The 23,414-nt window shown below is 32.4% G+C and overlaps 1 protein-coding gene across 7 annotated transcripts in view; it reads right to left on the reverse strand.

The window, feature by feature from the left end:
• LOC115210255 overlaps nucleotides 1-23,414 on the reverse strand; it is a 757,977-nt gene that overhangs the window by 36,399 nt on the left and 698,164 nt on the right. For all 7 annotated transcript variants that reach the window (XR_004998729.1, XM_036502024.1, XM_029778737.2 and 4 more), the window contains 2 exons: nucleotides 5,071-5,250; nucleotides 677-865 (listed from right to left, as the gene is read on the reverse strand). Coding sequence is in view for 6 of the 7 variants with exons in the window: in XM_036502024.1 (XP_036357917.1) it covers nucleotides 677-865; nucleotides 5,071-5,250 (369 nt within the window). In the remaining variant the exon portion in view is untranslated. The remainder of the gene's footprint in view (nucleotides 1-676; nucleotides 866-5,070; nucleotides 5,251-23,414) is intronic.

Below are 23,414 nucleotides of genomic sequence, written 5' to 3' on the forward strand. Positions count from 1 at the left end.
CAAAATACCTTGTGGTATTTAATCAAGGTCCCAAATCTATTTAAATCCCACTTAGATTGATTTTTGCCTTTTGTCTTTCAGGAGTTTTCACAATCAATAAGTACCAGTCAAGTACCAGAATTAATACAATGAATATTTGTGATCACCAAAAGCAGTCAAGCAACTGACATGTTATTTTTTATTAGTGTGGGGGATAAATCAATGGTAATAATTATTCAGTGAATTAACTGCATGTTATAACCACATCTAGAAGTTTATTAAATTGGTCAATAATTGTTTCTAGTATTGGTACAAGATATGAAATTTTGGAGGAGGTGGTTAGTAGTACTTGACTGGTTCTTTATTTTATCAACCTTGGAGAGATGAAAGACAAAGGTGACCACAGTGGAATTTGTGGTAGAAGAAATGCTACAAGGTATTTTGTGAAACACTCAAATGAATCCACCAATTCACCACATTCATAATCAATAAGTCATTATTATTAATCAATGTTACTTGGTAATTGGAAGCTTTGACAAACACTGCAAAGTTTAGTTGGTTACTACAAGCCTTGTGAGTTTCTTTATCAAGAGATTTAAACAGTGCTCTTGATGCTTAGCAAGGTAGTAACACTGAAGTAGCAAGCTTAACTCACCCAAAATGGATCAAGTCTTAAACAATGCATTGGTTAACTTACTTGTAAAACATCATCCAACTGGTGAACATATTCTCTCTCAGCAGAGATTATCTCATTAATTACATTGGTTCGGGCCTGGTTACTGTTGAACTGGTGAGTTTTACCAACATTGGAGGATGAGTCCTTACTGGAATCAGCACCTTCTAACTTAGCTGCTTCTTCTAAATGATGGTCTTGATTGGCTCGCAACTAAAATGAAATGAAATAAAATACTTAATTTACCTGTAAAACCAAACAATTTATGGAAAATTAGATTATACTTCAAGAAACAAACTAGTTAATAATAGCATGTAAATTTTCCAGCTTTAGGAAATTATCAACTTGGAAAATATCTTAATTCCTGATAATGTATAAAGATATATAAAATTGCTTTTGATTATCAAAATTCAAACAGAAAATATGTTGGAAATTTGTTTAGGAAGGTACAGTTTATTGCATTGACTGCAAAACAGAACTGGCACTTATTTTATAAAGTCTATCATCACTCGACATACCATAAAACCCCGTGTAATTTATATACTTTTCGCAAAAACAAAAATAAACTTTAGGGGTGTGTAAATTACATGAGTAGATCATTTCCAGAATTTTTTAGAAATTTTTTTGTTGAAAAATGACGTATGGGAAGTTGATTCATTTAATGTCAGAATAGGTTTTTACAGAAAAAAATGATGATTTTTATTTATGCTGGACAGTATAACGCTTACTTTTTCAGTATAAATTTACTAAAACCATTAAATGGTTAACTACATTTTAAAGTTTGACGTTCATGCTAGTAATTATGGCCCAGGCCATATTTTACATTGCTTGGAGTTTCTACCTATTGCAATGGAGCCCAGCATTTTCCTTAAATAGATCAGTTTTTCTCCGCTTAGGGAGTCTAGCTTACATTTGCACCAGGAAGCTATTTGCTCGCTTTCTTCACATTACGACACAATGAAATTCCTCACAGCTGATATTTGCATCTAACGTCAACCACAACACCATAGCTCATCCTTGTGCATGTAAACTCACTAAGTGAATATGACTTAGCATTCCTACAGAAACCTTCATTTACCTTATATGATGTTTAATGTTGTTTCACATTCATGTTGAATTATGCAGCAATCTTATGTTCTCTTCATAGAACACTTGTAATGTATGTATTATCAGTTCTTTTGGTATAGTAGATTTTTGCTATTCTTGCTTATGTCTCCTCACAGATGTGTATATTCTAACAAGTCGCTTCTTAAATTTTGCATAACTCTTGTTAAACTTGCAAAGCTGTTTATTTTCTCCTTTCAATTTTTCATGTTTATTTTAACGGGTTACTAAACTATCACTTTGGTTGCATGGTTAAAATGGGAATGACAAATTTTAAAGTTTGCTTGACATTTTATAAGTGTGAAAGGGATTAAAAGTTCAATACTCTGCATCAAAATGTTCCGACAAGAATAGGCAAAAAATCAGAGCTTGAGACAAGACACTTTTGATCAGAATTCTGTTTACATAATCAGTTTGATCGGTCACCTTCCTCTGTCGGTCGAGTAAAGTGCCATCCAAGCTGATGTTTATTGGTAATGAAACTTATTTTGCAACACTTGTGCATATTTATCAGCTTTGTTTTTGTTGATAAGAACTATCAACAACTTTTCCTGTGATCGTGATTTGAGAAGACATTCAGAAGTATGCTAAAGATCGGACATAATCTCTTGTGGGCAAGAAATGTAAAAATAAAGTTTATTATAAACAAGTCAAACTCTTCATAATTTAATAGCTTTCAATGTGATACCTGTTAAAACAGAAATCATTTTTATTTAATGAAAATTTAATAAAATCTATAAGTAAAATTATGCTAAAACCTTTACTCCCTGGCCATATCGGCAATTCTGAAAACGTTTGGGTGTAAATTTTACATGAGTAGAAGCATTTTTAAAAATAATTTTTATCCTGAAAATCACCTGCGTAAATTACACAGGTGCGCAAATTACATGGGTTTTTACGGAACTTGAAATAGAAGCAATACTGAATAATATATTCCTTGATAAACTTTTCCTGAAAATAATTTGGGGTGGCCATGGCTGACCTGGGATTAAGTTAACAAAAATGGGACAAAAGGCAAATTAATTCTGACAGGAACTGAATTCAGAATGTAGAGAGAGAACTAAATTCTGTTAGTTTTCTCATACTCTATTTCTGATCCTCCAGTGCCCTTCAAAAAGAAAATATAATGGACTGTTACAATTTGGATTAAATAAATAAAAAAAACTATATAAAAACTGATATTTGTTTTTAGGTATAATATATCAGCAGTTTGTTCAATTGGGTCCATGATGTAGAACTCCATACAGAAGTGCAGGAGGAAGATGGTGTGATAAATTTGTGAGCAGAAGGGGAAAAAAGTGGTGGTGAAGTTAAAGACTCTAAAAGAAAGTACAAAATTATCTATCTAGGCTTATTCAGTCATCCAGTAACTTAGCAAATGAAATATTCTGTTTAGACCACCAATCCTAAATTAGATATCTTTCTCTTTACAAGATAGATTCCATAATAAAATGGGTCGGACATCTGGCAGCCAAAGCAAAACTATCACATTCAACATCCATAAGGCATATAAAAAAGAAAGCAAAAAATGAAAGGAAGAAATTAGCTGATAGCATATGGTAACTTAGAAATACAAGAATCATTTAAAGCATCATAGATTTTCTGAATTTTTTGGCAATTGCAAAAAGCAGTGAAGAGAACTGTGCATTTCTACTAATTTTCTAAAAGATCTATTATTAAACACCTGAATAAACTACACCATATCAAAACACCTTTAAATAGAAAAAAAACTAATGCTTGAGTACATTTATTTGAAGTAAAAATATTTGTCTTTCTTTCCTAAGTTCTTTTCTGCATTATCTTGTTTATTTAGTAAATAGAATAGGTTTCAAATAAAGAATTCCCTTGATTCAGGTTAAATATTCTGAATAAGAATTTACTAAACCAAACATTGATACAATTAATAACTCATCATTAAGACAAATATGTCTGATTACAAATGCACATGTATCTGCACACAATACACACATGCATCAAACATATTTAAATGCATGCTCATACGCTTACACGTAGACATTTACCATTTTCTTAGATCTAGTACTGTGTACCTAAATATGTAATGTCTATGTGTATCTTTTATCCTTCGTTTCAGTCACTGGACTGCAGCCATGCTAAGACAATGCCATGAAGGCTATTGTCAAACATACATACACACTATATATATATATATATCTATACATATATACATACACATACACAATGAGTTTCTTTCAGTACCTGTTCTACAAGATACACTCACAAGGCTTTGGTTGGTACAGAACAATAGTAGAGATTTTCCTAAGGTGCCATGTTGTCTGAACCCAGAATAATGTGGTTGGGAAGCAAATTTTTTACCACACAACCACGCCTGTGCCTGTATGTATATGCAATCAAATGTCTTAATGACGACTAATTAATTGTATCTATGTGTATTAATGCGAGGGTACATTTAATGATAAATGAATACAACGTGATGTCCTCCCTAATTCTAAAGGTGGAACTTGTTGGCAGGTAAGTAGATTGAGATAAACAGAGTAATGTAACATTGCTTGGCAGTACAATATGACTGATGGCAAAATTTGAATGTAATTTTCCCCCAGTCTTGAGCTTCATATTGTTTTCAAATTTATATAAACATATATGCTTTAAATATGTAAGACTAGATTATGTACTGTCACAAAATTAATTTTACTAAATAGAAAATGAGAGTGCAACTAGCTATAGTTTTGTATGAATATCCTCTTAAGCAACACGGTTTGGTTCTTCATTTCTGATAGCAAATAAATGAAATCTCTACTTAATGTAATGAAAACTTAAGCTTTTACTTAAATCTGCAGCAGCATGCTTGGACTTTGAAAGGAATGAAAAAAATGGTGATATTATATACATAAGAAATCCATGCTGAATCTATTTTTCACAATATCAAAATTTAGTAAACAAGACTGTCTTCAAAAGATTGCATGTAAAAATTAAGGAAGAAGAATATAGTATTATAAATCAGGAATGAAGAAAATCTAGTAAATTAATAGGAAATACTCTTAAAACCAAAATAATTCCCAACCCACATACTTCAGTCTTTTACAATGACTGAGTGGCGATAAATTTCAAGTTAGAATGCTTACTTGACTGGAAAGAAAAGCCACAAGGAAAAAAGTAAAAAGAAATCTTTTATGCTACGATCAGAGAAAGGGGGATGATGTAATTATAGAGCAAGAAGATGCACACTGATAGATATGGAAAAAGTGACACAGAATCCTTAGACAAAGAGATTAAAGAATGTTTGAGAAAAAGACAGATCAAGAGATAAGAGACAGCTTAATGAAATGTATACTTACTCTGACAAAATTTGCAGGGAACCAGCCATCTTTATCTTCAAGAATTCCCCACCACCAATCTTTATCTATCATGTCTGTTACTTTGATGACCTCACCAGCGCGGAAGGCTAGCTCATCTGGGTCCATTGTAACATGGTCCCATAAGGCTTCAGCGTATGTGAGATTTTCTGTCTCGAAAATCTGAATAAGAAAACAAAAAGATTTGTAATTAGTTCAAACTTCACAGTTTACATTTTATTTAAAAATAAACTTTCTGAACACAAGCTTACAAAAATATTTAATCATTTAAAAATCTATTTTGTTAAGAATTTTTACAATATAAATATCATAAGGAAATGTATAAGTACTTAATATTTACCATTTTCCTCTTTTGAAAACTATTTAGAATGATGATTGTAGTAATGATTTCAAAGAAAATAATGACACATACAAAAACTGTGTCTTATTCTAAAACAATTATAATTCCATGAAATAAAAAAAAAAACATATGGGCCCAACAACTAAAGGATAAATTTCAACCTAGTTAAGTCTCATCAGCTTCAGTGCTGTTAGTACTATGTTCTTTCAGCCACATTGCTCACATAGTCAAACTAAAGTCATCTGGTGGAGTAGATTTGGCAAGTGATGTGTGAAGGAAATTAAGTAACACCCTATTTGTGAGGATGTTGAAGTTTCAAACATATTCATAGATAAAATGACTGATAATGATTATAGAAGAGCATAGCATTGAAAGTAAGTTCTCGGTGAGCTGTCTTCGATTCAGGTTTCAAATCTTGATTATAACTATTCTATTTACATCACTAAATGCTCTTGGAAAAAAGAATAATTGTCAAAACTCCTTTCCATTCCCTTGAACACAATGAGGTTAATGACCTACTAGTGGGTATTATTACTGATTACAAAATATTCCAGAAAAAAAAAAACCAGTTTAGTGATTATTTCTCTTTAATGTTGCCTTCAAGTCATAAAAGAGGTAGAGAAATGTTAAGTTGGAACATTTATTCGTCACAAAGGCACTAATGATTCAGGTGTTTCTAGTTAGGAAACCAAACTGGTCAGGAGTTCGTTTTACTGAGAGTTTAGTACTTCTATATTGATGTATCTACAAGAAGTATTGATGCAGGGTGCTGGCAGCAGTAACAGTTTTTTCTATGCTCTCTGTTACTAGTTAATAACAGGAGTATAAAAGTCCATTAATACTTTAAAAGTTACTATGATGGGAAATCAATACCTAGCAATGAAGTAGAGGCCCAATGGGATTCTTGATGGATCTACAGGGAAAAAGGACTTTAAATGCACTACATACACAGGAGGTAGCTAACAGTAGAGGTGCCCTTGAAATGAAATCCATGAATTGCTCATATAATTTGCAAGTAGTCAGTCCTGTTTGCTCCCTATTTGACCTAATTAGAGTTAGAAGTTGCTAAATATAACAGGCTGAGAAAGTGATAGGAGTTCAGGAAGTTGTTATCTTATTAGTTGGTAACAAAGGGTTTTTTCTCTCTGTGCAAGAAGTGTAAGAAGTGCATGTGACATAGTAATGAAGTATAGGTGTTGCATGTGGAGGATTTATGACAGTTGCAGAGAAACTGAGATCTATAGGAAATACAAAACGAACAGCATCAGCTAATATTTGCAAGGGAGATATGTAATATATGGTACTACAAGTATCTGATAGCTGCTGGATGATAAAAAAATGCTTTGTGATATTAGTAGAAGATAGCTGTAGCAAAGAAATAAGGGAAGAAGACATGGTTATGTGATTAAAAATTTCACTTTGCACCTATATAGTTCCAAGTTTGACTCCACTGTGCAGCACATTATGAGTAAAATATGGTAGATGGAAACTGCCTAAATTAGAAATTCTTCTTCTTATGAGTTGGCATAATCATTTGTGAGCTGGAGAAAATGCATAGTAACATTTCTTCTGGTTTTACATTCTGAGTTCAAATTCCACTCAGGTCAACTTTGTCTTTCATCTTTTCAGGATTGATAAAATGAGTACCAGTTGACAAGCTCCCTTCCCCAAAATTTGGAACTTGTGCTTATAGTAGAAAGGATTATCAACATCATCATCATCACTAGACACAATTTAACAAAGCAGAGCAACTATCCTCTTTTGCATACTGATCTTCAGAGTGTGCAAATATCATATATCATCATCAACAGTATCATATTAACAGCCACATTTCCATGCCTGCATGGGTTAGATGGAATTTCTTGAGGTAGATTTTCTACAGCCAGATACCCTGTCTGTCGCCAACCCTCACTTATTTCCAAACAAGGTAACATTGCTTCATGAGTGGACATATTTTAATGGATGATTAGAAACTGCTTGCATGAAGGTGACTCTCATTAGCAGCTATCATGCTATGTAAACTACACAGACATTTTATATATATATATAAACAGTTTTCTTTCAGTTTCCACTTCACAAATTCACTCACAAAACTTGGTCATACTTGGATTATAGTAAAAGACACTAGTCCAAGGTGCCATGCAGTGGGATAGAATTTGAAACTACTTGGTTAAGAAACAAACTTCTAAACCACACACAACACACACACATATATATATATATATATATATATGACACCACTTTATGCTATCATCACTGGAAATGCAGTGAACCAATGTTTGACTTATTGGAACTTTTAACTAAAGGATGCTACTGCTTATATATTATTATAAAATGAGATAAATTAAAACTGAATTCAAATTTTATAGATATCTGGCCTCACAGGTGAGAAGAGGTATGATTGAGAAGATTTGCTGCAGCATCATGACTCTGGGCTTGTCCAAATTATGTGAGCATGGAAACAAATATTTCAATGATGATGAAAAGTCATTGATCTCTAAGATTTATGAATTTTGGCTGAATATTACTTTGTAGATATAAATCATAAATTGCATTTCAGTTTGGTCTGAGGAACATCTTAAATGTAAATGGTTTCAGTGTTATTACATTTAACTAATGTATAATGTTCTCCAGGTGTCTTAAATGCCCCATAGACCCCAAAATGCAGTGTGACCATAATGGCATGTATGTAGTTGGTCATTTTTAAGTAAGGAAAAAAAAGCATTTGTGACCAGTGTGGTCAAGAAGGTTACACTGATACTAATGAAAATAAGATTTACCAAGATAATCAGATCCTAAAGAAAACAATTTTTATGGTATTTCTAATATTTTATAGATTAAAAAAAACAAAATATTTATATATTTGGCATGCAACTAAAAATTTCTTAGATTTTTCCCATAACATATGTATTACAGTTTGAACTTTGTATAAAAATGAGTGGTTATCGCATGAACTTGACAAGTTGTGCTACTTCACTGTGACAATCAAGTATACTTGTAGCTATATTTTGATATTTTCTTATCACACGTTTCTCAGACTCCATACCAACAAACCTATTGAACTGTATAGATAGCATGGCACCAAAGGAAGCACGTTGAAAATAAACAAACCAATTTATCTAAGTAGGTCTAAAATATAAAGTTGGTTATAAGATGATATCAGTATTTAGGGTGAAGTGATCAAAACATATATAAAGTTTTAACTTTGCCAACAAAAAATAAAGAAGGAGCATTTTTAGCAATACTTTGCATGCATTCACTTCATATACATATTATACCAACTGACAGTGTGAGCACATACATAAGAATGTCTAAATTTTATTTACAGGCATAGATACGCTTTTACATGTATGTGCACACTATTTTCAAGAAGTAATATTACCTATACTAGCAGTCAAATACATAAATGTAAATCATACAGACCCTTCTTTGTAAATTTTTTTTTACTTTAATGTTTTTTTTGTTTTTGTTTTTAATGAATATATATTATAGTTTGATCGTTAATGAAGGTATGTATTTAGATGGCTAGTGTTTCTGTCCTTGTAATCTTTTTCCTATTCTATATGTTGCCCCCCTCCCCCCTACACAAGGCACACCTATAGTTAAATGAACTCATAGAAAGAAGATTAGCAGACATTATTGCCAATGCTTAGCAATATTTTGCCCATCACTATGTGACGAGTTCAAATTCTGACGAGGTCGACTTTGCCTTTCAAGGTCAACAAAATAAGTACCAGTTGAACACTGGGATTGATGTAATCAACTCACCCCCTTCCCCAAAATTGCTGCAAACCATTATTACCAGAAGTATGATACATATGAATTCAACAACATTAATGAAACCTTTAATGATATTTTAGCTCTAAAATTCTGATTGAGTTAATCAACTAAAAAACTATTGACAATTCATTGAAACAGTGAATACATCTACTTCAGGTAGACATCCTAGAGTAATCTATTAAGTTATCCTTCACTTAGATTGTTAACTGTTGAGAAATATGCATACATCTCACAGATATTACCCTTTTCCTTAATTTTATATTTCATGCCTATTTCCAGAAAAGAAATACACACTAATATATTAATATTCTGAGATATAACAGTGTCATAGCACACTTGATCTGGAATATGGTTAAGCTTTTATAAGGGAAGACATTACATAAGAAATAAAATCTCTAAATTCTTAACTGAACCAAAACTAAAAAGAAAAATCCAAGAGCAGGCACGGCTGTGTGGTAAGAAGTTTGCTTTCCAACCACATGGTTCCAGGTTCAGTTCCAGTGTGTGGTACCTTGGACAAGTGTCTTCTACTATAGCTTTAGGCTGACCAAAACCTTGTGAGTGGATTTGGTAGATGGAAACTGAAAGAAGCCTGTCATATATATATATATATATATATATATGTATATATTTGTGTGTTTATCCCTCTACCATCGCTTGACAAATGATCTTGGTATGTTTACCTCCCTGTAACTTAGCGGTTCAGCAAAAGACACCAATAGAATAAGTACCAGGCTTACAAAGAATAAGTCTAGAGGTTGATTTCTTCGACTAAAAGCCAGTGCTCCAGTATGGCCACAATCAAAATGACTGAAACAAGTAAAAGAATAATGCCCAGTAAATTTACACCTAAATTACAAGATTTACTTTCTGAATTTTCTCCCCCCCCCTATGCTTTTGCAGATGGTTTTTATTGTGATTGTTTCTATATCTGGATGCCACTGAATTGTAGAGCAGTTTGAAATAAATAAGAACAATTTATAATGTAACTTGTGAGAGAAGAGCACAACACACTGACTGTAGTAGTCAGATTTGAACTGATGACCATGTGGTGTTGGCGACCTACCCATTGTGCCTTATGAAGTAGATAAATTCTATTTTAAATAGTTTTACAAATTATATTTAATGACTTGAGGATATTCAACAAAATCATTATTAAAGATATCCTAACAGCAACAAAAAAGAAAAGCGAAGAGAACATAACAAAATTAATTAACTATCCAAGCTACACAAAAGATTAAATATAACAAAAATTCTGCAGAAACAAGCCACCCAAATATCAGTACACTGAATGATCTGATCTCTTTAGTAATGGTGGCAGTACTGAGGCAAACTGAGTTTTCTCTCAATAAAGTCAAAACCTCAATCAAATCTCATTTCAAAAAAGGACAGAAAATTTACTACATAAAATGGAATGGTGGGGAGACATCTATTCTAGCTAAGAGAAATGGAAAAGGAAGGATCCAACATGAATAGGTGAAAAAACCTCAAATGACAAAAAATTTAATATCAATAAAAAAAGACACTCTGGAAGCAACAGTATAGCTTAAACAATAAAAACATGAAGGGTAAGATGATTTGAAAAACATAAATGCTTCTTCCAAAAAGGAAAAAAAAACCAGTTATGTGAATCAAATACAAAAAAATTCTAAAAGAGACATTAAATAAAATAATACATCAATGGGGGATATACACCAATGGGAATTCAAGCATACTAAAAGGAAATAAGGGAAAAAAAATGTCACACAACAACAAAAAAAAAACTGAATCAGAAGGGAAGAATAAAAAATATATAAGATTGCAAACAGGGCCAATGGACTCACAAACACATTAAGAATTCCAAAATTACAAGTAGTACTGAAAAGCCCCTGGGATTTACAAGGTTCTCAATTTCTGGCTGAAGCACTTAACTAGTATTATGGATATATGGTGGCAGCATTCAATGAACTTGTAAACACACCAGAATCAATGCATGATTGGATGCTGAGGGGGGGGGACATTAATTCCAACAAATTACCTGGGACTCCAGGTCAATAAGTTATTTTCCAAAACTGCAAGCCAATAACTTGCTTACCGACAACATACAAAACCCTTCCACAGTAACATATTGCCAAAGGAACAAAAAGGACACTGGAAAGGGCAGCACAGTTGTAAAAAGCAGCTACTGCTGAACTGAGATATAAGAAGATAATAAAAATAAAAGATAAAATGGCCTAGATTAACACACCCTTGGATATTGGACATGTTTTACATAAAGCAGTCCCAATACTAACAACAACAAAAATCAACCATGCCATGTCAGAATGAAAATACACACACAAAGTGGCAAAGATAAAATAGTCAAAACCAGCACTGTACTCATGAGTAGAGGAATGCTCCATAGAGACTCATTATCTTCTTTACCTAGCACTGGCTCCCTTAAATTTTTTTAATGAAATCACTTTTGATGATACAGGCAAACAATAAACTATCTCTGTTGAATGTAGGACTTGAAAATATTTAAAAATACAATACCTAGTTCAAAACCCTACTAGAAATTGATAATAAATTTAGCCAAACCATAAAAGTGATTAAAGGATTAGACAAATAAGCCAAACTACTATAAGAAAAGGAACTAAAACTTAGAATATTACATTAGCTGTGGACAATAAAACCAGAGTATTAAACCTGAATGACTTGGAGTAGATGAAACTGACAAAATACAATGCAGAAATGAAAAAAGAAATTAAAAAAGAGCACTACAAAAGAGTAGATGAGTATTAAAATATGGACTCAATACTAGAAATAAGATACTAGACATAAATATACCAAAAATTATTCATATCCAAGGCTCACAGAGCTATGTCCTGTAATGCAAGTAATGCAGTGAAAGTGGGCAATAAAAATGACTTAATATTTTCAATTTATGGGTAAAACCAACAATTTTGAAGGGAGGGAGTTGGCCAGCCACAATGAGTTCAGTATCTGATTGGTACTTTATCAACCTCAGAGAGAAACACAGAACATAAACAGCTGTAACAAACACAGTAGGGCATTTTTTCTGACATCCTAATTCTTCTTCCAATACTACCCTTATATGTGCGTACACACATGTGTGTGTGAGAGAGAGAGAGAGATATTATATTCAGAGATATCCATACCATATAATCTTATATCAATTGTATCCTATGTCTGTAGAAAATCAGAGATTTAACTGTTACAGACAACTCTGGTATACCTGGTGTTTCTTTTTCACATAGAAAAATGTTTCATGACTAATTAGGCAAGAGTTTCAAGTATTTAATTGAGGTGAATATAAAGTTTGGATACATATGTGAGAATTGCATATTTTCAATAATTTTACTCAACTACATTAATGAATGACATTTTCGACATGGCTTTTACCAATAATGATGCAAAGATTGATGTGCCTTGCGAGATTCACATGAACCCAATGCAGTAACTCCACATCTCCATCAGTCTGAGTACATTCATTCATCCAGACTTTATAGTCACCCTGTATATCAAAAAGTAACAATAATCAGCTTTGAGGACTGATAGCTCCTACACATTTCAAATTTTACTGCAAACATGTCATTGCTAATAGAGGTAGGGAAGGCACAGAGACCTCTGAGTAATTAAAATATGTTTAATTTCTTTGTTTTTCAAAAGTGATCGATAAAATATTGAGTAATGCCAACAAAGAAAAGATTCTCTTAAGTTCATGATATGGGCAAATAGTCTACTTCTGTTTGCAAGAGTGAGTAAAAAGCACAAAAATAAAAACTTGGTTACATGTAGACTGGAGTATTTTATAACCAAAAACCTGATCAGAAATACTTTGAGTATGCACCTATGAACCAGATGATTTTATGTGTATACCATGTTTTTCTTCAGAAGTAACCACAAGCCCAGATTATTACTAGCTGAGAAGGTAAACATAACTGATAACATAGCAATTTGTGTTATGTTCCAACAGAAAGCATACAAAGCATAAGATTATACAGTTAGATCTAAAAGTAATAAACATGATTATACATGTATAAGCTATAAAAAAAGGTAAAGAAAGAGAGAGAGAAAGAAAGAATGCCCATATTAGGGTTTACAAAATGAACCCCACTTAAATATGATCATATTTTTACAAAAATGCAACTAGCTATGATATTAATATTAGTGCTGCAAAATACAAGATAGACTAGATAGTGCCTTAGTATATTCAGAGTATTAAGTTTTTAAAGATTAACAGTAGGGTGATTTTGTAACCTATGTGTAAAATAATACACACACACGGCCTAGTGGTTAGGTGTGTTGCACTCAATTGTGAGACCATGGTTTTGATTCCAGAACAGTTGTACATTGTGTTCTTGAGCAAAACTCTTCATTTCATGTTGCTCCAGTCCACTCAGCTGTAAATGAGTAACCCTGCAATGGGTCAGTTTTCCTATCAGGGGAAATGTTGATCTGCTTGTCTAGCCAGCAGGGAAACATCATTTGAATACTAAAACGATGCAAAGTGCACTGTGACCAGCAATATATAACAACATCTGATAGTCTGGTTGATCACATGACCATGAAATAGATATATGTATGTGAATGTTTATATATGTATGTGCATGTTTACATGATATATATATATATATATATATATATATATATATATATCATCATCATTTAACATCTGTTTTCCATGCTGGCATGGGTTGGATGGTTCGACTGGGGTCTGGGAAGCCAGGAGGCTGATATATATGTATATATATATATATATATATATATATACACACACAAAAAAAAACAGGCATGGCTGTGTGATAAGAAGCTTGCTTCCCAACCACATGGTTTTGGGTTCAGTCCCACTGCGTGGCACCTTGGGCAAGAGTCTTCTACTATAGCCTTGGGCCAACCATAACCTTGTGAGTGGATTTGGTAGATGTAAATTGAAAGAAGCCTATCATGTGTGTGTGTGTGTGTGTGTGTGTGTGTGTGTGTCCCACCACCGCTTGACAACCAGTGTTGGTGTGTTTACATTTCCATAACTTAGAGCTTTAGCAAAAGGGACCAATAAGCTTAAAAATAAATACTGGGGGTGATTCATTCGGCTAAAAATTGAAGACGGTGACCTAGCATGGCTGCAGTCTAATGACTGAAACAAGTAAAAGGTAAAAGATACATACACACTAAAGCTCCAACACTAATCCCTCCCCTTCTATACTCTCTCCCACAAATGTCAGCTCTGTTTACTCTCTCCACTGCCACCCTACTACAATTATACACCTTGCCAGAGATCCTCACACTCTTTCTCCTCCATTCACCTTCAGTTATAGGTGCTATTTTAGTCTCTTAACCTTGCAAGTTGCAAAGCATCCTCACTTGTGTTGGTAGCATGAAAAAAAATGTATCCAGTACACAGTGTAAAATAGTTATAGCAACCATACTAGAACTGACACTGAAGCATGATGTACTTCTCCAACTTGATGAATACTGCTAAACAATCCAACCATGAATGGAAGACATATTTAAATGATAATTATCAGGACTTGCATGCTCATATACATATGTACACACACACACACATACACACCACACACACACTTGTGTGCCTTTGTCATCACAAATTTTGACAGCTTCATTAATTCTAGAGAATAGCACATCTTCAAATAATATTGATTTCAAATTTTGACACAAGCACTGCAATTTTGGGGGATGCGATAAGTCAATTACATCGACCCCCAATGTTGAATTGGTACTTATTTTACTGACCCTGAAAGGAAGAAAGGCAAAGTCTACTTTGGCAGAATTTGAACTCAGAATGTAAATACAGACAAAATGCTGCTAAACATTTTGCCTAGCATGCTAACGATTCTGCCAGATTGCTGTCCTGTCCGTTCAAATAATATTGAATTAATTTCTTACTTTTGAAAATACTGTCTTCTATAACATACATTTCTGCATGTGTCTTTTGCTTTATGTCTCTTTCCTCCTGTTAGCATGGGTTAGATAGGGAAGTATATGAAACAGAAATTTATGATTGGATTCCCTTCTTGTCACCAACCCATACCTGTTTTATAACAGTGGCCTTTGAATATCAACATTCACACACACAAGCACACATACAGTGAACTGTCTGTGGATAAATTCAGCAAAATAAAGTATCCAATACATTTGAGAGTTACTAATATTTCATATATAGTGTCTTATTTGCAATAAATCAGTTTAAGTTTCTTGCTTAAAGTTTGCCTCTGCTCAGCTAGGACAAGCAGTAGCCATCTTCTCAACAGTTTCGATTTAAATAAATCTGAAGACTATATGGAAGACAGCTACTGCTTGAATTAGCTGAGAAGTGCTAAATATCTTCCTCATAACATGAAGCTGAAAGTAATTTGTAGTAAATAAAATACTATATATATATATATATATATATATATATATATATATATATATATATAAATAAATATACACTTTGTAATATGTGAGGCTTCCTGCAGTTTCCATCTACCAAATTCACTTATGAGGCTTTAGTTAGCTAGGAGTTATAAAACATTAACCCAAGGTGCCATGTAATGGCATTGAACCTAAAACTGCAAGGTTGTGATGTGAACTTTTTAACCACAGCTGTGCTTGTGTCTCTGCATATGTGTGCATACATACACAGAATTAAATTACGATACATAATATACAGTAAAGCTAAAATGAAAGTAAAATATCCAAGCATCCTTTCACTAAGTTCATTTTACTTCTGTCACTCACTTTCTATTTGTTTTACTTCCGACAAACTAATTACATAATTACACAGACTGTTAATCATCTGTGAAAGTTACAAAATGTTATAAATAATACAGCACAATAATTGTTTAAAGCAATGCAGTCCTAAACTGCTGTTATATGAATGAAGATTTAAGCAAGGAAAATTGACTCTTGCTTACATTAAAACTATTTGAATGTTATAGTCCCAGCTTTGAGTTTTGCAGCAAACTATATGTAACTATTTCTCTGAAGATGAAAATGAGATGGATAATCTTGGTTCATTTTTTTTCTTCTTTCTTTTTCAACATCAATATGTAAAAGTACATTCCCAGCTCATTGAGTCAGGTATGCAAAGTAAAGCCTCACTCATATCTATTTTAAAACCTTAATTAAAGTGGTTCTCATGCAATTAATAAAACAAATTAACCTTTTGAAATTTAAACCATTTATAAATGTATATCAGATGTGAAATTTGATGAAAGTTACAAGCTGTACACATGGATACCAGTTAAGTAAATACAAGACTTCAATTGAAACTACAACCAATTTGTTGAAGCATGTGAAAGTTAAACTAAAATAAACAAAATATAACAGTAACAAATAAAGCAATAGTTGAAAATTCTAAAGAAACACAATGGAAACCATTTATATTTTCTTTCTGTGAGAAACCTGTTCCTAAAATGAACTGCACTAAATTTCAAAGATAACTAAATAGTTAATTGTATTATTTAATTTGTTGATATTAGTCTTAAATAGATGTATGTGTGCATACATAAATAAAAGAAGCTGAGGAACTGGAAATAAATCTAAACTTTGGGATTAAATTCTCAGGGGAAATATCTACTGAGGAAAAAATAAAATATGCTGATGTTTTGTATAAAATAGTAGTCAGATGTAGCATTGTAAAAGATACAGGGAACATTTCACTCACACTTCTTCCTTGCAGATTTGTAAATTCCTTACTTGTGGATTCAGTGAATACAGTGAGGATTGTTTGGCATTTGATGAAATATATTTCTGGGGTTTATGACTGGGATAGTGTCAAATGGTTATTGACAATACTTGAACCTAATTATGTAGTCCATCTGCTTCTAGCCAGAGCTCTTTACAATGAGCAAAGGACTTCGAGTTATACAATAGTCCTAGCAGCAGTAAATTGTACTTCCCCACTAGTACACATTTTCAGTTAGATGAGATAGCCTTTATCAGAGACACAGCATGATGTTAATATCCTAACATCTTGAAAAAGAAATTAACATTTTATACAACCAGTGACTATATTTTGGAAATATTTAACAGAAATTCACTAATTTCATAATAAACATTTATAAGTCATTAATAGAAAGCTCTTACTTATAACAATTTTTTACTTTCAGCTCTTCTATCCAACTGTCAACTTCAATACAGGAAAAACAACAATTTGTAAATACCAATAAACACCAAAGATAACTAAACATTCACTTCATGTTAAGAAATATGCAAAGCTGATGGGTGATATGATTGTGTAAAATAAATAATCTCAACAGATAATCTGTGGAATTAATCTATAGAATTAAGCTGGCCATCTAAAGCTTCTAAAAGTGTGGTGAACCATGTGCTAAGTGACAATCAGCTTATATGCTGTTTTCTCTCTCTCTCTCACCCTCATACACAGAAACAAAATTTTATATAAAAATAATACTCCGAAGTGCCTTTTTTATAGCAAATGTCTACAAACTCAAAAGATTTTTCAGATAAAACTTTGATCAAATAAGTTGAATGAAAGAAAATATGGAGTTTTAACAGGTTCTGTAATTTAGTATCTTAGAAAAACACAGGATTAGAAATATAAGTTGGTTTGCAAACAACAGTACAATTAGAAAGAAACAAAAATGGTAAACTTAGAAAACATACCAAAATCAAAAATAGTCCTTATGTGGATAAAAATAGTCCTAATGTAGATAAAAATGTAGATAAGAATTAAATATTAATCAATAGACTGGAAATCTTCTCAGCTTCATTTGTAATATGAACCAACCAAGGATCTTGCAAAATCCACCTTAGAAGTACAATCAAAATGTATGTGCTTCAGAAACTGAATTACTCCAGCAAAATATTGGATGGCCAAATGTATTATACCTGCTAGTTGTTGACACCACGAAAATAAACAGCAAAGTGAAATAAAGGTGTGTAGCTGAACTGGTATGTAAAAATCCGAGTGCTTTATAATAAAAAAACGTGTTAAGTAGGAATCAATATATCCAAGCTGGGAGATTATTGTTTCAATGAAGGTAGATTCTATAAATCAATATACAAACTAATGAAATGTATAGGAGCTAGGCAACAAGTATAAACAAGTACTAATCATATGGAATGAAGAGGAAGCAGAACAAACAAAAGCAGGCTGCATAAAATAATGAGCAGTGTGATGATGATGACGATAAAATAATAATGACAACTGTAACAGATGAATATCCATATCCATTTTCAGTATTTTGACAAAAATACCAGTAAGTCAATGGATGGCATCTAACCAGCCTTTTACCCAATTAGGGAGATTTCCATATGACAATTTCACTGTTAACTTTTAATTTTGACTTTCATGTTAAATAATATCTATTATTTGCCATAAAATAAATATTCCAATGTGCTAAAGATAGCACTTCAGGAATGGGGTAGCATAAAAACATATAACACTACTCAAACATGATTGATTGCTTTTCAAATTATATCATCATTGATTTAACACCCAGCTTTCTATACTTTCATGGGCCAGGTATAAATCTTCAATATAGGCTAAATATTTAATATCCAGATAGTGTTTTTCAACTATGCCTTTTGAACACTGAGCCATCAACTGATTGTACAGTTACAACTATATTTCAGTTATATGTAGCTGTGCAAATACTATCTATGCTTATGCAGACCAAACTTTAAAAGTTCTAGTACTTTAAGGGGCAAATGAACCCAGGAAAAAATAAGGCATGATGAAATGTATCCAGTCCACACTGTAAAGTGGTTGTGGTTGGCAACTGGAACGATATTCAGTCATATAAACCATTCAAGATGCATTGCAAGCAATCTGCTTAGGAGAGCATTAACTCTGGATAAGAACTAATAAATGGCTGAAGGTAGCCTTAAGTCTTGCCACAAGATAACCTCTCTAGTTCAAGTGACACAATGAAATCCAGCCAGCTAAATTTGCAACTTGGTGAGAGGAAAGGTATCCAGTTTCCCCACTCCAATCTCCAAAATAAAACGAGTCAATAAATTGACTCATCCGTACCAGGTAAAGAAGGACTACATCAATTGGTCAGATTTTCTTGTGACCTAATCAAGTTTAGACATTAAACAAGTTAAACTTTAAAAGATAAAAGTAAGGAAAAATTAATGAAGAACAGATGAAACTGAACACTCAGTATTGTAATATGAGTTTTCTCTCTGCTGAAGTTTTGAATGTGCCAACAGCTACTGAAAAATTCTCAATCAAAACATTTGTTAGATATAAAGTGAGAAACTAATATTGAGAAATCAAGTTATAAGACTAACATACTCAGAAATATTAAATTCCAAATAGTCAAGTTCCTAATTACCTTCAAAGACTAAATTTAAAAAAAAAAACTCTATAGATGGCTAACAAGACAACATGGTGTATAATGGAAACTATGAAAATTTGCAATAAATTTTTAAAAATTTCATTCGAAGATATTTTTCTTTTGCAAAAAATTTCAGAATATGACATTTAAGCTATAAGTCAAATTTAGACACAGAAAAATAATGAAATATTGCCTAATAAGAAAGTAGAATGAAAGCATGTAAAATTGAATGAGAATCTGGCAGTAATTCTCTCCAGTTACTAACTAGAAGTAGAATAAGGAAAAAAAAAAAAAAAAAAAACTAGGTATAGAAAGACGAGCCTGACTTTTTAGTTAAGGTCTGATAGAAACCAAATTAGAACATTAAACAAATGAGGCTTTTTGACCTTTAAAAAGGAAACCAATTTTAAATGGCTTAAGTAAAAGAAGATGAAAAAGAATTAGGTGGGGATTTTCCAGAAAAAGGAAATATAATAGAAGTTCTGTTTTATCCTGCTACAAATATTCACCAGTACCTGGTATATTTTTCAAACTGACATATTAGTTGTATTAACTTTAAACATGACCGCACTGAATGAAAGCAGATGTTCACTCTAGATGTTTATGAATAACTGGATCAAGAAGAATGTCACTTTGTGTTAGCAGAGGTAGGAAGGGTGTTCTCTAATGGCTAATTAACTAGATAAGGGGGTGGTGAGTCATAACAATCACAAAGCCGAGTCTCACTACTGTCATCCAATTAAATGCCATAATTGATCTGCATATCATCTGCACAGGAAACACCATATTTTCCTATAACTGAGGCCTGGACTGATGAGTGTCAGGACATATCCAAACACAAATAGGTCATCACACCTAAACTTCCGTCCTAATTTCTTCTAGGTTTTCTCACACTTTAAAACTGCAGTTTGCAAAGCACCAGAAAGTTTGTGTGGGAGTCTTGGTTAGAGGAATATTGTGTAACATTCTTATGGTGTTACATATTCAGCTTACTTTGCATTTCATCTGACAATGAGATATGCAAAAACCTACATGCAACAATTTCTAACCCACTATTAAAACATTAACTAAATAACCCCCATAACAAACGCATGAAAAAAAAGGTGGGGAAAAAATGTGGTATGAATGGGATAAATAGTTACATGAAAATGTCAAATTTTCCAACAGCAGAGTTGAGTGAAAAAGGCAGCATGGTGATAACAGATTTGAAAGTGTGACATTGAATGAGGGAGAATAAAATAAATATATTTAACAAATATAGCAACTGGGCATATTTTCTAAAATCTAAAATTTAATCCAAAATCAAGAAAAAAAAACAACAAAAACTATGCAACATGCGATAAATGTAACTAATCATTGAAGTATGTACAAATGGAATGTATTTTGAGTTTTAGAATTTAGAGAGAGGGAAGAGGTCAATAAAGAAATGTTGATTTGTGCAGAGATAAGCAAGCTGGCTGTATCAGAAGTGGAAAAAATTCATAGTGATGGACATGTCACTATGAAGTTATAAAGCTGGTGTTGGTGAAAACAGAATGGACTGAAAAAAGTAAAGAGAAAATTAAAGGTTGTATAAGTAAAAAGTGGGGAAAATCTATATAAATATACTGATGAAATTTTGGATGATATTAACAAGTAATCAAATCCAATAAACCCTTAGTAGTATAACTAAACTAAATGTGATTTATTAGGAGGGCTCAACTTAACACTTATCAGCTGTAACTAGTTAAGGACCCCTACAACATTTTGAAATAGAGGAGTGGTTGGCATTAGGAAGGGCATCCAGCTGTAGAAACACTGCCAGATCACACTGGAGCCTGGTGCAGCCCCTGGCTTCCCAGACCCCGGTCGAACCGTCCAACCCGTGCTAGCGCAGAAGACGGACGTTAAACGATGATGATGAACCAAGATACAATTTGGTTAGTAAATTACAAAATTAATTAATTAAAACATGACTGTCAATGTAAAGAATAATACTTAAGAGAAAGAGAGAAAGCTGGGTGAAAACAGCTACAGTTTTGTAATTCCAAATACTGAGAAAAGCTTTTGCTAACATAAAATTGTCTTGGTTAGGAAAAGATTTTCAGTTTTTACATATAATCATTATAGAGGTTAGTTAGCAACAAAACATTAATAGTAAATATACAGGGAATTTGAGAAAACGTGACCAAAATTAAGATAACAGCTAGAAGTGGTATGACCAAAAGAAAAGAAATTCTTTGTTGATATCACATATAACTACTCAACTATAACTGATCCATTTCTATTTTTAAGTTACACTGCAGACAAAAGCAAAGCCACTTTATACCAAAAATATACATTTGAGTTGTGTAAATCAACAGTTTAACTGTTGATATCATCAGTAAGGAAAAACAAAATTACCAAAAGAAAGAAAAAAAGTTACTCAATTGTACTGTCAAGGAAATATATACACACTTGTATTTTTCAAACCAAAAACTATTAAATACTGAAGTAGACAGCAACCTAACAACTGTACTGCAACCTTCATTGTTTATCTTTTCTTTTGTGTTATGGATCTCATGGAAGGATCACAGTTTTCTTAGCTGATATTTGTTCCACTCATCCTACGTTGTATCAAGGAAGTATAACAGATAATAAACATTACATATAGGTAATTTTGGTAAGGCACACAGAACACGTTTAATATGCTTTTTGCTTTTATTTACAAAAATAATATCTATAGATTTTGGTAAGCTAGCTTCTGATATCACTTGGATTCTTAATAGGAACCATTTCATTTCACTGACACTGTTGATGCCTTGAGTAAGGCATGAATTTCATGACACATATTACACACATACATACAGATTTTATTTATATATATATATATATATATACCAGCATCAATTCAATTGATTTTATATTTGTAACCAAGTGCTAACATGGGAAATCAATATCTTAAAGTTAGACATGGAGAAACAAAAACACAGTTAATTAACACCAAGGATGTAATTAAGTCTGGAGGCTATGAAACAATAATTGGTAAACAATTGTGAGGTGTGGCACTTGAATACATAAATTTACTGGACTACATGTTCATAACCTCTTTTTTTCTATGTAAAACAAATTGATTTCCTTTCTTTTTCTTCTATTCTAGGCTTCCTTTCTTAAAATTACACAAACTTAAGCCATTTCTCCACACCTTTTCTGGCAGCTTGCACATATATTATCAGATGACTGTAACTTTAAGGATGAAGCAATAATGGATATGAGAACCAATGCTTTGTTCTAAAACACAACACTTACATCTTATGAAAATCAAATGTATAATCCAGTCTCCACTGAGCAGTTATTGATATCCTGACTATATACAATATAGAGAGGGCTGAAAAATGAATTCCAATGTTTGCATGGCAAGTGTTTCTCTTGATATTTTAAAAAGTAGAGACATACTGTATATGAAATAACACTTATTTCAATAAAGAGAAATGAATTATATACGTTTGTTTGTGTATCAGACAAGAACTTAAAGAGGACATTCTCATATCATTGGTTATTTATTTGTCACCTAATACATGAAATAGACAACATACATTTAACCCTAGAAATTTCAGAATTAAACAAACCACTGCTTTAACTAGAGTCAAATCAAAGAAGACAAAATATTATGACTTTTAATTCCACATCATATATTTTGCAGTATATCAGCGCAAAACAATTCTATAGATTTGACAATCTGAAATAGAATAACCTACTGAGATCTCTTGTCAAATTAACATAATTTACATTAGAGTAACATACCATTCTTATGAACTAATACAGAGAAAGTGGATTACTGAAATCAGGATATCGAACAACCACCATATCTTTGTCACTAACATTGCACTGTGTCTCTGTGACTAAAGCACTGAGCACCCTAACCACCAAGGTCAGCTATATACAGTTGGATA

The sequence above is a fragment of the Octopus sinensis genome, linkage group LG4, assembly GCF_006345805.1.
Source record: "Octopus sinensis linkage group LG4, ASM634580v1, whole genome shotgun sequence".
Classification (NCBI taxonomy): Eukaryota; Metazoa; Mollusca; class Cephalopoda; order Octopoda; family Octopodidae; genus Octopus; species Octopus sinensis.